We start from the raw sequence: 14,862 nt of genomic DNA, 5'->3' as shown, positions 1-14,862 counted from the left end.
CGTACCACCACGTTCGGATAATTTTTGTATTTTTAGTAGAGACGGAATTTCGCCATGTGGGCCAGGCTGGTCTCGAACCCCTGACCTCAAGTAATCCGCCCACCTCGGTCTCCCAAAGTGTTAGTATTACAGGCAGGAGCCACCACACCCGGCCTCAATATATATTTTTATTACACAAATGTTACCATATTTATTACACAAATGTTACCATATTATTTGCACTGCTCTGTATCTAAATTTTGTTTTATTTAAAATGTATTAACTACTGTTTTCTAACAGCTCAAAGATTTAGAGCATGCGATATTAGGTTTTCAGAGCAGCTCTTAAAACTTTAAAGCACAATTCGAATATAAGAAATATGCATAGGTTTCAAGGACAGGCCGTATTTGGTTAAAAAATATGCATATGCTTTTCCTTGGGAGCAGGTGGAAGGAATGAATTTTCAATTTCCTTCCTTGTGTGGCACCTGCGGAAACCACGCTGCGGCTGGGTGAATTGAAGTCACCAGCTGATAATCACCCTACTAACTTGATCGGGAATGCTTCAGCCCCCGCAGTGCTGCTCTGAGATCGCCTGCATCGTGGACTCACCCTGCATAAAAGCGGTTGGGGCACTGTTAAGACGTCTGATATCTGGGGCCCGCCCACTGGCGACTGCAGGTCGCAGGGCCACCCCGGTCCGCGGGGAAGGCGACCCCGCCGCCTTCCCGAGGTGCGCGGCGCCCCCTGCCGCCAGCCGGGAGGAGCGCAGGGCCCGCTCGCAGGAGGCCGGGAACATGGCGGGGCAGCCCGCGGCCACTGGCTCGCCGTCTGCCGACAAGGACGGAATGGAGACTAACGTCGTGGCTCGGATCTCGCAGTGGGCAGACGACCACCTCCGCCTAGTCCGGGTACTGCGGCCACGCAGTCTGGACGGGTGGTGGGCGCGGGGCGGCACAGAGCGACCCTGAGAACAACGTGAGGCCTCAGGCGTGGATCCCGCCGGGGCCAGGGAGCGACAGAAAACTGCGGGGGAGTGAGCTCGAGAGGGCGACATCGCGAGTGTCGTGTGTGCGGAGAGGGCCGGGGGCGGGCCAGGGGGCCAGTTCGCCTCATTATTACAAGGACTGTGCTGGATCCTTGCTGGGCTGTGGGGGGCACCTCAAAGGGTGAGACGCAGCCCAGCTCGGGGATGCCACCTGGTCCATTAGAGCATTTGGGGAAGGCCCAGAGAGGAGACCGAGGAAGAGCAGGGAAGTCCTGTACGCTTTGGGAGAGAGCATTTCTAATTTTTATTTATTTTTAATTTTATTTTTTAGGGACAGGGTATTCCTCTCTGGCCCAAGCTGGAGTGCAGTGGCACGATCATAGCTCACTGCTGCTGCTCCACCCCCTTCGGCCCCCACTTCAGCCTCCCGAGTAGCTGGAACCACAGGTTGCGCTACCCCATCGACTACTTTCTTTTAGAGACTGGTAATCTTGCTATGTTGTCCAGGCTGGCCTCCAACTCCTGGCCTCAAGTGATCTCCCACCTCAGCCTCCCGAATAGATTTCTTTTTTTTGAGACAGGGTCTCCCTTTGTCACGCCTGGAGTGCAGTGGCACCATTATGTCTCATTGCAGCCTCCACTTCCTGGGCTTAAGCAATCCTCCCACCTCAGGCTCCCGAGTAGCTGGGGCTACAAGGCACTTGTCACCACACCAGGCTAATTTGTTTTTTGTTTGTAGAGGCAAGGTCTTCCTGTGTTGCCCAGGCTGGCCTTGAACTCCTGGTCTCAAGAGATCTGCCCGCCTCGACCTCCCAAAGCATTGGGATTGTAGGCATCAGCCACTGGTGCCCTGCCTTTTTTTTTTTTTTTTTTTTTTTTTTAAGTGAAGCACTAAGCCTCTGGAGTTGAAGCAAGAGACAGACATGTTAGGCCACCAGGCAAGAGAGGGTTGTGGCTAAGACACAGAATTGTGGTGATATGAATTGTTTGGGTGTGAGGTACAAAGAAAGAGGTCCAAGGAGGCTGGTAATAGTTGCTGATAAGGAGAAGGAGTTGGAATAAATGATTTATTGGGGAAAATCTAGAGAACTTTTTGGACACGTACATGGAGATGTGCAAATTTGAAGATCGTTATTAGACTTCTAAGCAGAATTGTAGATGCTGTTCTTGGCAACTGGATATGGGGTCCGGTGTTGAAGGGAGATCAGAACCTGACATAGAACATTGGGAATGACCTGCATAAACCTTAAGTAGCATTTAAAGCCGTGGGCTTGAATAACATCTCAGAGCAAGTGAGAAAAGCTACTGAAGAAGCCCTAGAATTTGGGGGATTATAACATTGAGAATCTGGGAGTAAAGAGGAGGTCGGCGAAGACTAAGAGGAAGCAGACAGTGAGGTAGTAAGAAAGTCAGGACAGCCAGGTGTTCTAGAAGCCAAGTGAAGAAAATGTTTTCAGAAGGAATCATTAACTTTAAAAAATAATACTGAAAAGTTGAGTAAGATAACTTTGCAAATGCTCTGCAGCCAAGCAGCACAAAGTCCAAAGCCATGCCTGTTTTCACTCACCATTGTAGCCCCAGTTCTTAGAGTAATGCCTGCTACTTAGTAAGTCCTAGATAAATATTTGTAGCATCACTGAATGGTAAATAATATATGTGTTAATTGGTGAAAACTCATTTCTTCCAGTTAAGCAGTAATAGATGCATGGGTTATTTCAAATTAAAAAATGACTTCAGAAGGATTATGGGAGGAAGTTGTGTAAATTAGAACATAGTTATAATATTACAAATAATCCAATCACAGAACCCAGAGTATGTACCTTTGTGCATATTTCTTTTTTCTGTTTTTTTAGACGAAGTCTCCCACTTGTCACCCAGGCTGGAGTGCAATGGTGTGATCTCAGCTCACTGCAACCTCTGCCTCCCGGGTTCAAGTGATTCTCCTGCCTAACACTCCTGAGTAGCTGGGATTACAGGTGCCTGCCACCAAGCCTGGCTAATTTTTGTATTTTTAGTAGAGATGGGGTTTCACCATGTTGGCCAGGCTGGTCTCGAACTCCTGACCTCAGGTGATCTGCCCGCCTTGGCCTCCCAAAGTGCTGGAATTACAGGCACGAGCCGCTGCGCCCGGCCTCTTTTTTCCTTTGAGACAGAGTCTCACTCTGTTGCCCAGGCTGGAGTGCAGTGGCACAATCTCGGCTCACTGCAACCTCCACCTCCTGGGTTCTAGCGATTCTCGTGCCTCAGCCTCCTGAGTGGCTGGAATTACAGATGTGTGCTACCACGTCCAGCTAGTTTTTTGTATTTTTAGTAGAGATGAGGTTTCACCATGTTGGCCAGGCTGGTCTCAAACTCCTGACTTCAAGTGATCCACCTGCCTCGGCCTCCCCAAGTGCTGAGATTACAGGCGTGAGGCACCACACCTGGCCTCAATCTCATTTCTTTTTTTTTTTTTTTTTTGAGACTGAGTCTTACTCTGTTACCCAGGCTGGAGTGCAGTGGCACAATCTCGGCTCACTGCAACCTCTGCCTCCCGGATTCAAGCGATTCTCCTGCCTTAGCCTCCTGAGTAGCTGGGACTACAGGCGCCCACACCACGCCTGGCTAATTTTTTGTATTTTTAGTAGAGACGAGGTTTCACCGTTTTAGTCAGGATGGTCTCGATCTCCTGACCTCGTGATCCGCCTGCCTCCGCCTCCCAAAGTGCTGGGATTACAGGCGTGAGCCACCCCGCCCAGCCAATCTCATTTCTTATATACCTAGTTGTATTGATGGAAGGAAAGTGTGTTAGATTATTACTCTTTCTGAGAGAGTTGCAGGATTCTTAATTTTTCATTAACTCCTTTAGGCCTACCCCAGTTTAAATGAAACACTTTAAAAAACATCACTTAGTATTCCCCAGCCATTTACCCACATTTGCCAAGGTACTGTATATTAAGGCTTTAGTGATAAAATTTTCTACCAAATACTTAAATTCCTACTATGGATGCAAGGTTATACTAATTACTATGGGTACTGTATAGGAAGTACTAGACCAGTTCATATATTGATGGAACTGATAGTTAAATAATACGATCAGTAGAGAACCATCTAATACTATATACATATATGTATCTGTGTATTGAGGTGGGTGGGTGTGTATATGTGTGTGTATATGTTTACATATATATGTATGTGTATATGTTTACAGATATATGTATGTGTATATGTTTACATATATATATAAATGTCTCTGTGTGCCAGATTGGGAAAGAATTTGAGTACTATAAAAGTTAAAAGAATTCATCATAATGAACGAGTGGACAGTTTTTGAAGAAGTGGGCCTTTATTTGAAAGACATACATTGTTTGTACAATTAGATATAGAGAGGACAGTCTTCTTTTTTTCCACCTTCTAATTAGTGCTTTCATTATTGGGACTAATAATTAGTGAGGGTTAACCCTTAAATCTCTTTCTGTAGAACATCAGCACTGGAATGGCCATAGCTGGAATAATGTTACTTCTGAGAAGCATTCGACTGGTAAGTTAAAAAATGAAAAAGACATTACAACAAGCGGTAGGTAGTTTATTCCCATTTCAGACAATTTTTATCTCAAACAGTGTATCATATTGTTACTCGTATTGGTAGCTTTTCAATAGTATTTTAGAACAATGAACATATTTTAAGGTCTTGGTTTAAATGTAACACATCCACAGGATTTTACAGAAAGTAATTGCATGGTTTATATTTCCATAATCACTTTTTTTCATGCTTAAAAAGGAATCTGAAAAGGATTTAGTTTGCTAGAATGTTATAATCACTAAATTTGCATTTCAAACACTGTAGAATTTCTTAAAGTGTTTTCTTGTGGTGCTTTTTGATTTAGACCACAGTTGAATTATGTCCCTTAGCACTCAATAATTTGTGCTTCCAGTTAGCACATTTTCTTAGCTCTTTCAATAATGTTTTATTGGTAGCATAATAGACATAATATTTTTTCTATGCCCATTAAACAACTCCAGGGGACAGGGCGGTGGCTTATGCCTGTAATCCCAGCACTTCGAGAGGCTGAGGCGGGTGGATCACCTGAGGTCAGGAGTTCGAGAGCAGCCTGGCCAACATGATGAAACCCTGTCTCTACTAAAAATACAAACAATTAGCCAGGTGTGGTGTCAGGTGCCTGTAATCCCAGCTACTCAGGAGGCTAAGGCAGGAGAATCACTTGAACCTGGGAGGCAGAGGTTGCAGTGAGCTGAAACTGTGTCACTGCATTCCAGCCTGGGCAACAAGAGTGAAACTCTGTCTCAAACAACAAAACAAAACAAACAATAACTCCAACTTCCCTTTCCTCTCATCCCCTGGCATCCATCGTTCCATTTTCTGTCTCTATGATTTTGAGCATTCTAGATGTCTCATGTAAGTGGCATTATATTGTATTTTTTTGTGACTGGCTTTTTTCACTTAGCCTGGTATTACTAAGATTCATCCATGTTGTTGCATATATCATAATTTTTGTCCTTTTTAAGACTGACAATATTCCATTGTAAGTGTATATCACGTTTTGCTTTTCTGTTCATTTGTTGATGGACACTTGGGTTGCTTCCATATTTTAGCTGTCGTGAATAATGCTGCTATGAACATGCATGTACAGATATCTCTTTGAGATACTGCTTTCAGTTATTTTGAGTTTCAGTTATATACCCAGAAGTGGATTAGATGGTCATTGTGTGTTTTTTTAAATTTAATTTTATTATTATTATACTTTTAAGTTTTAGGGTACATGTGCACAATGTGCAGGTTAGTTACATATGTATACATGTGCTATGCTGGTGTGCTGCACCCATTAACTCGCCATTTAGCATTAGGTATATCTCCTAAAGCTATCCCTCCCCACTCCCCCTAACCCACAACAGTCCCCAGAATGTGATGTTCCCCTTCCTGTGTCCATATGTTCTCATTGTTCAATTCCCACCTGTGAGTGAGAATATGTGGTGTTTGGTTTTTTGTTCTTGTGATAGTTTACGGAGAATGATGATTTCCAGTTTCATCCATGTCCCTACAAAGGACATGAACTCATCATTTTTTATGGCTGCATAGTATTCCATGGTGTATATGTGCCACATTTTCTTAATCCAGTCTATCATTGTTGGACATTTGGGTTGGTTCCAAGTTTTTGCTATTGTGAATAATGCTGCAATAAACATACGTGTGCATGTGTCTTTATAGCAGCATGATTTATAGTCCTTTGGGTATATGCCCAGTAATGGGATGGCTGGGTCAAATGGTATTTCTAGTTCTAGATCCCTGAGGAATCGCCACACTGACTTCCACAATGGTTGAACTAGTTTACAGTCCCACCAACAGTGTAAAAGTGTTCCTATTTCTCCACATCCTCTCCAGCACCTGTTGTTTCCTGACTTTTTAATGATTGCCATTCTAACTGGTGTGAGATGGTATCTCACTGTGATTTTGATTTGCATTTCTCTGATGGCCAGTGATGGTGAGCATTTTTTCATGTGTTTTTTGGCTGCATAAATGCCTTCTTTTGAGAAGTGTCTGTTCATGTCCTTCGCCCACTTTTTGATGGGGTTGTTTGTTTTTTTCTTGTAAATTTGTTTGAGTTCATTGTAGATTCTGGATATTAGCCCTTTGTCAGATGAGTAGCTTGCGAAAATTTTCTCTCATTTTGTAGGTTGCCTGTTCACTCTGACGGTAGTTTCTTTTACTGTGCAGAAGCTCTTGAGTTTAATTAGATCCCATTTGTCAATTTTGGCTTTTGTTGCCATTGCTTTTGGTGTTTTAGACATGAAGTCCTTGCCCATGCCTATGTCCTGAATGGTAATGCCTAGGTTTTCTTCTAGGGTTTTTATGGTTTTAGGTCTAACGTTTAAGTCTTTAATCCATCTTGAATTAATTTTTGTATGAGGCGTAAGGAAGGGATCCAGTTTCAGCTTTCTACATATGGCTAGCCAGTTTTCCCAGCACCATTTATTAAATAGGGAATCTTTTCCCCATTGCTTGTTTTTCTCAGGTTTGTCAAAGATCAGATAGTTGTAGATATGTGGCGTTATTTCTGACGGCTCTGTTCTGTTCCATTGATCTATATCTCTGTTTTGGTACCAGTACCATGCTGTTTTGGTTACTGTAGCCTTGTAGTATAGTTTGAAGTCAGGTAGCGTGATGCCTCCAGCTTTGTTCTTTTGGCTTAGGATTGACTTGGTGATGCGGGCTCTTTTTTGGTTCCATATGAACTTTAAAGTAGTTTTTTCCAATTCTGTGAAGAAAGTCATTGGTAGCTTGGTGGGGATGGCATTGAATCTATAAATTACTTTGGGCAGTATGGCCATTTTCATGATATTGATTCTTCCTGTCTATGAGCATGGAGTGTTCTTCTATTTGTTTCTATCCTCTTTTATTTCATTGAGCAGTGGTTTGTAGTTCTCCTTGAAGAGGTCCTTCACATCCCTTGTAAGTTGGATTCCTAGGTATTTTATTCTCTTTGGAGCAATTGTGAATGGGAGTTCACTCATGATTTGGCTCTCTGTTTGTCTGTTATTGGTGTATAAGAATGCTTGTGATTTTTGTACATTGATTTTGTATCCTGAAACTTTGCTGAAGTTGCTTATCAGCTTAAGGAGATTTTGGGCTGAGACAATGGGGTTTTCTAGATATACAATCATGTCATCTGCAAACAGGGACAATTTGACTTCCTCTTTTCCTAATTGAATACCCTTTATTTCCTTCTCCTGCCTGATTGCCCTGGCCAGAACTTCCAACACTATGTTGAATAGAAGTGGTGAGAGAGGGCATCCCTGTCTTGTGCCAGTTTTCAAAGGGAATGCTTCCAGTTTTTGCCCATTCAGTATGATATTGGCTGTGGGTTTGTCATAGATAGCTCTTATTATTTTGAGATACGTCCCATCAATACCTAATTTATTGAGAGTTTTTAGCATGAAGCGTTGTTGAATTTTGTCAAAGGCCTTTTCTGCATCTATTGAGATAATCATGTGGTTTTTGTCTTTCGTTCTGTTTATATGCTGGATTACATTTATTGATTTGCGTATATTGAACCAGCCTTGCATCCCAGGGATGAAGCCCACTTGATCATGGTGGATAAGCTTTTTGATGTGCTGCTGGATTTGGTTTGCCAGTATTTTATTGAGGATTTTTGCATCAATGTTTATCAAGGATACTGGTCTAAAATTCTCTTTTTTTGTTGTGTCTCTGCCCGGCTTTGGTATCAGGATGATGCTGGCCCCATAAAATGAGTTAGGGAGGATTCCCTCTTTTTTCTATTGACTAGAATAGTTTCAGAAGGAATGGTACCAGTTCCTCCTTGTACCTCTGGTAGAATTCGGCTGTTAATCCATCTGGTCCTGGACTCTTTTTTGTTGGTAAGCTATTGATTATTGCCACAATTTCAGAGCCTGTTATTGGTCTGTTCAGAAAGTCAACTTCTTCCTGGTTTAGTCTTGGGAGGGTGTATGTGTCGAGGAATTCATCCGTTTCTTCTAGATTTTCTAGTTTATTTGCGTAGAGGTGTTTGTAGTATTCTCTGATGGTAGTTTGTATTTCTGTGGGATCGGTGGTGATATCCCCGTTATCATTTTTTATTGCGTCTATTTGATTCTTCTCTCTTTTCTTCTTTATTAGTCTTGCTAGCGGTCTATCAATTTTGTTGATCCTTTCAAAAAATGAGCTCCTGGATTCATTAATTTTTTGAAGGATTTTTTGTGTCTCTATTTCCTTCAGTTCTGCTCTGATTTTAGTTATTTCTTGCCTTCTGCTAGCTTTTGAATGTGTTTGCTCTTGCTTTTCTAGTTCTTTTAATTGTGATGTTAGGGTGTCAATTTTGGATCTTTCCTGCTTTCTCTTGTGGGCATTTAGTGCTATAAATCTCCCTCTACACACTGCTTTGAATGTGTCCCAGAGATTCTGGTATGTTGTATCTTTGTTCTCGTTGGTTTCAAAGAACATCTTTATTTCTGCCTTCATTTCGTTATGTACCCGGTAGTCATTCAGGAGCAAGTTGTTCAATTTCCATGTAGTTGAGCGGTTTTGAGTGAGTTTCTTAATCCTGAGTTCTAGTTTGATTGCACAGTGGTCTGAGAGACAGTTTGTTATAATTTCTGATCTTTTATATTTTCAGAGGAGAGCTTTACTTCCAACTATGTGGTCAATTTTGGAATAGGTGTGGTGTGGTGCTGAAAAAAATGTATATTCTGTTGATTTGAGGTGGAGAGTTCTGTAGATGTCTATTAGGTCTGCTTGGTGCAGAGCTGAGTTCAGTTCCTGGGTATCCTTGTTAACTTTCTGTCTCGTTGATCTGTCTAATGTTGACAGTGGGGTGTTAAAGTCTCCCATTATTATTGTGTGGGAGTCTAAGTCTCTTTGTAGGTCACTCAGGACTTGCTTTATGAATCTGGGTGCTCCTGTATTGGGTGCATATATATTTAGGATAGTTAGCTCTTCTTGTTGAATTAATCCCTTTACCATTATGTAATGGCCTTCTTTGTCTCTTTTGATCTTTGTTTGTTTAAAGTCTGTTTTATCAGAGACTAGGATTGCAACCCCTGCCTTTTTTTGTTTTCCATTTGCTTGGTAGATCTTCCTCCATCCTTTTATTTTGAGCCTATGTGTGTCTCTGCACATGAGATGGGTTTCCTGAATACAGCACACTGATGGGTCTTGACTCTTTATCCAATTTGCCAGTCTGTGTCTTTTAATTGGAGCATTTAGTCCATTTACATTTAAAGTTAATATTGTTATGTGTGAATTTGATCCTGTCATTATGATGTTAGCTGGTTATTTTGCTCGTTAGTTGATGCAGTTTCTTCCAAGCCTCGATGGTCTTTACAATTTGGCATGATTTTGCAGTGGCTGGTACTGGTTGTTCCTTTCCATGTTTAGTGCTTCCTTCAGGAGCTCTTTTAGGGCAGGCCTGGTGGTGACAAAATCTCTCAGCATTTGCTTGTCTGTAAAGTATTTTATTTCTCCTTCACTTATGAAGCTTAGTTTGGCTGGATATGAAATTCTGGGTTGAAAATTCTTTTCTTTAAGAATGTTGAATATTGGCCCCCACTCTCTTCTGGCTTGTAGCGTTTCTGCCGAGAGATCCGCTGTTAGTCTGATGGGCTTCCCTTTGTGGGTAACCCGACCTTTCTCTCTGGCTTCCCTTAACATTTTTTCCTTCATTTCAACTTTGATGAATCTGACAATTATGTGTCTTGGAGTTGCTCTTCTCGAGGAGTATCTTTGTGGTGTTCTCTGTATTTCCTGAATCTGAATGTTGGCCTGCCTTGCCAGATTGGGGAAGTTCTCCTGGATAATATCCTGCAAAGTGTTTTCCAACTTGGTTCCATTCTCCCCGTCACTTTCAGGTACACCAATCAGACGTAGATTTGGTCTTTTCACATAGTCCCATATTTCTTGGAGGCTTTGTTCGTTTCTTTTTATTCTTTTTTCTCTAAACTTCCCTTCTTGCTTCATTTCATTCATTTCATCTTCCATCACTGATACCCTTTCTTCCAGTTGATCGCATCGGCTCCTGAGGCTTCTGCATTCTTCACGTAGTTCTCGAGCCTTGGCTTTCAGCTCCATCAGCTCCTTTAAGCACTTCTCTGTATTGGTTATTCTAGTTATACATTCGTCTAATTTTTTTTTCAAAGTTTTCAACTTCTTTGCCTTTGGTTTGAATTTCCTCTTGTAGCTCAGAGTAGTTTGATCGTCTGAAGCCTTCTTCTCTTAACTTGTCAAAGTCATTCTCCATCCAGCTTTGTTCTGTTGCTGGTGAGGAGCTGTGTTCCTTTGGAGGAGGAGAGGCGCTCTGCTTTTTAGAGTTTCCAGTTTTTCTGCTCTGTTTTTTCCCCATCTTTGTGGTTTTATCTACTTTTGGTCTTTGATGATGGTGATGTACAGATGGGTTTTTGGTGTGGATGTCTTTTCTGTTTGTTAATCCCCTTTCTAACAGACAGGACCCTCAGCTGCAGGTCTTTTGGAGTTTGCTAGAGGTCCACTCCAGACCCTGTTTGCTTGGGTACCTGCAGCGGTGGCTGCAGAACAGCAGATTTTCGTGAACCGCAAATGCTGCTGTCTGATTGTTCCTCTGGAAGTTTTGTCTCAGAGGAGTACCCGGCCGTGTGAGGTGTCAGTCTGCCCCTACTGGGGGGTGTCTCCCAGTTAGGCTGCTCGGGGGTCAGGGGTCAGGGACCCACTTGAGGAGGCAGTCTGCCCGTTCTCAGATCTCCAGCTGCGTGCTGGGAGAACCATTGCTCTCTTCAAAGCTGTCAGACAGGGACATTTAAGTCTGCAGAGGTTACTGCTGTCTTTTTGTTTGTCTGTGCCCTGCCCGCAGAGGTGGAGCCTACAGAGGCAGCCAGGCCTCCTTGAGCTGTGGTGGGCTTCACCCAGTTTGAGCTTCCTGGCTGCTTTGTTTACCTAAGCAAGCCTGGGCAATGGCGGGCACCCCTCCCCCAGCCTTGCTGCCGCCTTGCAGTTTGATCTCAGACTGCTGTGCTAGCAATCAGCGAGACCCCATGGGCGTAGGACCCTCCAAGCCAGGTGCGGGATATAATCTCCTGGTGCGCCGGTTTTTAAGCCTGTTGGAAAAGCGCAGTATTGGGGTGGGAGTGACCCGATTTTCCAGGTGCCGTCTGTCACCCCTTTCTTTAACTAGGAAAGGGAACCCCCTGACCCCTTGCGCTTCCTGAGGGAGGCAATGCCTCGCCCTGCTACGGCTCACACAGGGTGCGCTGCACCCACTGTCCTGCACCCACTGTCTGGCACTCCCTAGTGAGATGAACCCGGTACCTCAGATGGAAATGCAGAAATCACCCGTCTTCTGCGTCGCTCTCGCTGGGAGCTGTAGACCGGAGCTTTTCCTATTTGGCCATCTTGGCTCCACCCCAAAAGATGGTCATTGTGTTTTTAATTTTTTTTTTTTTTTTTTTTAGACAGAGTCTCACTCTGTCGCCCAGGAAGGAGTGAAGTGGTGTGATCTTGGCTCACTATAACTTCCGCCTCCCGGGTTCAAGCAATTCTCCTGCCTCAGCCTCCCGAGTAGCTGAGATTACAGGCACCTGCCACCACACCTAATTGTTTTGTATTTTTGGTAGAGACAGGGTTTTACCATGTTGGTCAGGCTGGTCTCGAACTCTTGACCTCAAGTGATACACCCACCTTGGTCTCCCAAAGTGCTGGGATAACAGGCATGAGCCCCTGCACCCGGCCTATTTTTGATTTTCTGAGTAACTGCCATACTGTTTTTTACAGTGGCTGTACTATTTTACGTTACCACTAACAATGCACAAGAGTTTCAATTTCAGCACATCCTTACTAACAGTTATTATTTTCTGGTTTTTTGTTAGTAGTCATCCTAATGGGTTTGAGGTAGTATCTCATTGTGGTTTTGATTTGCATTTTTCTAATGATTAGTGATGTTGAGCATCTTTTCATGTGGTTATTGGCCTTTCATATATGTTTTTTGTATAAATGTCTATTCAGCTCTTTTGCCCCTTTTTGAATGGGGTTGTTTTTTTGTTGTTGAATTTTAGGAGTTCTCTACATTCTGAGTCCCTGATTAGGTAAATGATTTGCAAATATTTTCTCACATTCATTCTGTATGTTTCCTTTTTTTTTTTGGAGACAAGGTCTCACTCTGTTGACCAGGCTAGAGTGCACTGGCATGATGATGGCTCATTGCAGCCTCAACCTCTTGGCCTCAAGTGATCCTCATGTCTCAGCTTCCTGAGTAGTTAGGACTAAAGGCACCTGCCACCATGCCTGGCTAATTTTTAATTTTTCTGTAGCAGTGGCGCCTCTTTGTGCTGCCCAGGCTGGTCTTGAACTCTTGTCCTCAAGCATTTCTCCCATCTTAGCCTCCCAAAGTGCTGGGATTACAGACATGAGCCACTGCACCCCACCTATGTGTTTACTTTTTCTAATCTCTGTTGATAGTGCTCATTGATGTGCAAGTTTTAAATTCTTATGAAGTCCAATTTGTCTATATTTTCCTTTTTTCATTTTAATTTTTGTGAGTACATACTAGGTGTATATATTCATGGGGTACATGAGATATTTTGATACAGGCATACAGTCCATAATAATCACATCAGAGTAAATAGGGTATTCATCACCTCAAGCATTTCTTTTTTCGTGTTGCAAACAATCCAATTATGCTCCTTTAGTTATTTTAAAATGTACAATAAATTATTGTTGACTGTAGTCACCCTGTTGTGCTACCAAATAATAGATCTTATTCATTCTATTTAATTATATTTTCATACCCATTAACCAACCCCACTTCTTGCTCATCCCCAGCTACCCTTCCCAGGTTCTGACAACCATTATTCCACTCTCTGTCTCCATGAATTCAATTTTTAAATTTTTTAGTTCCCTCAAATAAGTGAGAACATGCAAAGTTTGTCTTTCTCTGCCTGGCTTACTTCACTTAACATAATGACCTCCATTCCATCCATGGTGTTGCAAACAACAGTTCTATTTAAGGCTGAATAGTATTCTACCATGTATATGTACCATATTTTCTTTTTTCTTTTTTGAGACGAGATCTCACTCTGTCACCCAGGTTGAGTGCAGTGGTGTGATCATGACTCACTGCAGCCTTGATCTTGCGGGCTCAAGTGATCCTCTCATGTCAGCCTCCTGAGTAGCTGGGACCACAGGTGTGAGCCACCATGCCCGGCTAATTTTTGTACTTTTTGGAGAGACAGGGTTTTGCCATGTTACCCAGGCTGATCTCCAGCTCCTGGGCTCAAGTGATCTGCCTGCCTTGGCCTCCCAAAGTGCTGGGATTACAGACATGATCCACTGCACCCAGCCCACATTTTCTTTATCCATTCATCTGTTGATGGACACTTAGCTTGCTTCCAAATCATGGCTATTGTGAATAGTGCTGTGATAAGCATGGGATTAAAGATATCTCTTTGATATACAGATTTCCTTTCTTTTGGTATATATCTAATAGTGGAACTGCTGGATCATATGGTACTTCTATTTTTAGTTTTTTGAGGGGCCTTCAAACTGTTCTCCATAACGGTTGTAATAATTTACATTTTTCACCAACAGTGTACGAAGGTTTCCTTTTCATCCTTGCCAGCGTTTGTTATTGCCTATCTTTTGGATAAAAGCCATTTTAATTGGGGTGAGATGATATCCTATTGTAGTTTTGATTTGCATTTCTCTGATGATCAGTGATGTTGAGCACTTTATCATGCACCTGTTTGCCATTTGTATGTCTTCTTTTGAGAAATGCCTATTGACATCTCGTGACCATTTTTAAATGAGATCGTTAGATTTTTTTCCTGTAGAGTTGCTTGAGCTCTTTATATAATCTGGTTATTAATTCCTTGTCAGATGGATGGTTTGCACATATTTTCTCCTGTTCTGTGGGTTGTCTCTTCACTTTGGTGATTGTTTCCTTTGTGGTGCAGAAGCTTTTTAACTTGATATGATCTTGTTTGTCTATTTTTTCTTTGGTTGCCTGTGCTTATGGGGTATTTTTCAAGAAATCTTTGCTCAGTCCAATGTCCTGGAGAGTTTTCCCAATGTTTTCTTATAGGAGAGTTATAGTTTGAGGTCTTAGATTTAAGTCTTTAATGCATTTTGATTTTATTTTTGTATATGATGAGAGAGAGAGGTCTAGCTTCATTCTTTTGCGTATAGATATCCAGTATTCCCAGCATCACTTATTGAAGAGACTGCCCTTTCTCCAATTTATGTTCTTGGCACCTTTGTTGAAAATGAGTTCACTGTAGATGTATGGATTTGTTTCTGGGTTCTCTATTCTGTTCCATTGGTCTATGTGTCAGTTTTTATGCCAGTACCATGCCATTTTAGTTACTATAGCTCTTATAATTTGAAGTCAAGTAATGTGATGGTTCCAGTTTTGTTCATTATAC

At 42.4% G+C, this 14,862-nt stretch overlaps 1 protein-coding gene across 2 annotated transcripts in view; it reads left to right on the top strand.

The window, feature by feature from the left end:
* Positions 1–665: 665 nt before the first annotated feature.
* C2H3orf33 (chromosome 2 C3orf33 homolog) overlaps positions 666–14,862 on the top strand; it is a 49,953-nt gene continuing 35,756 nt past the window's right edge. The window contains exons 1-2 of one of the 2 annotated variants that reach the window (XM_063722291.1): positions 666–889; positions 4,427–4,486. In XM_063722291.1, coding sequence (XP_063578361.1) covers positions 776–889; positions 4,427–4,486 — 174 coding nt within the window. In that variant the 5' untranslated portion in view covers positions 666–775. Of the gene's footprint in view, positions 1,050–4,426; positions 4,487–14,862 lie in introns of both variants that reach the window. The other variant, XM_063722292.1, reaches the window with a different exon arrangement.

The sequence above is a fragment of the Pongo abelii genome, chromosome 2 (genome assembly GCF_028885655.2).
Source record: "Pongo abelii isolate AG06213 chromosome 2, NHGRI_mPonAbe1-v2.0_pri, whole genome shotgun sequence".
Taxonomy (NCBI): domain Eukaryota; kingdom Metazoa; phylum Chordata; class Mammalia; order Primates; family Hominidae; genus Pongo; species Pongo abelii.
The sequence above is the reverse complement of the archived record's forward strand: the minus strand, read 5'-3'. Positions and strand labels throughout refer to the sequence as shown.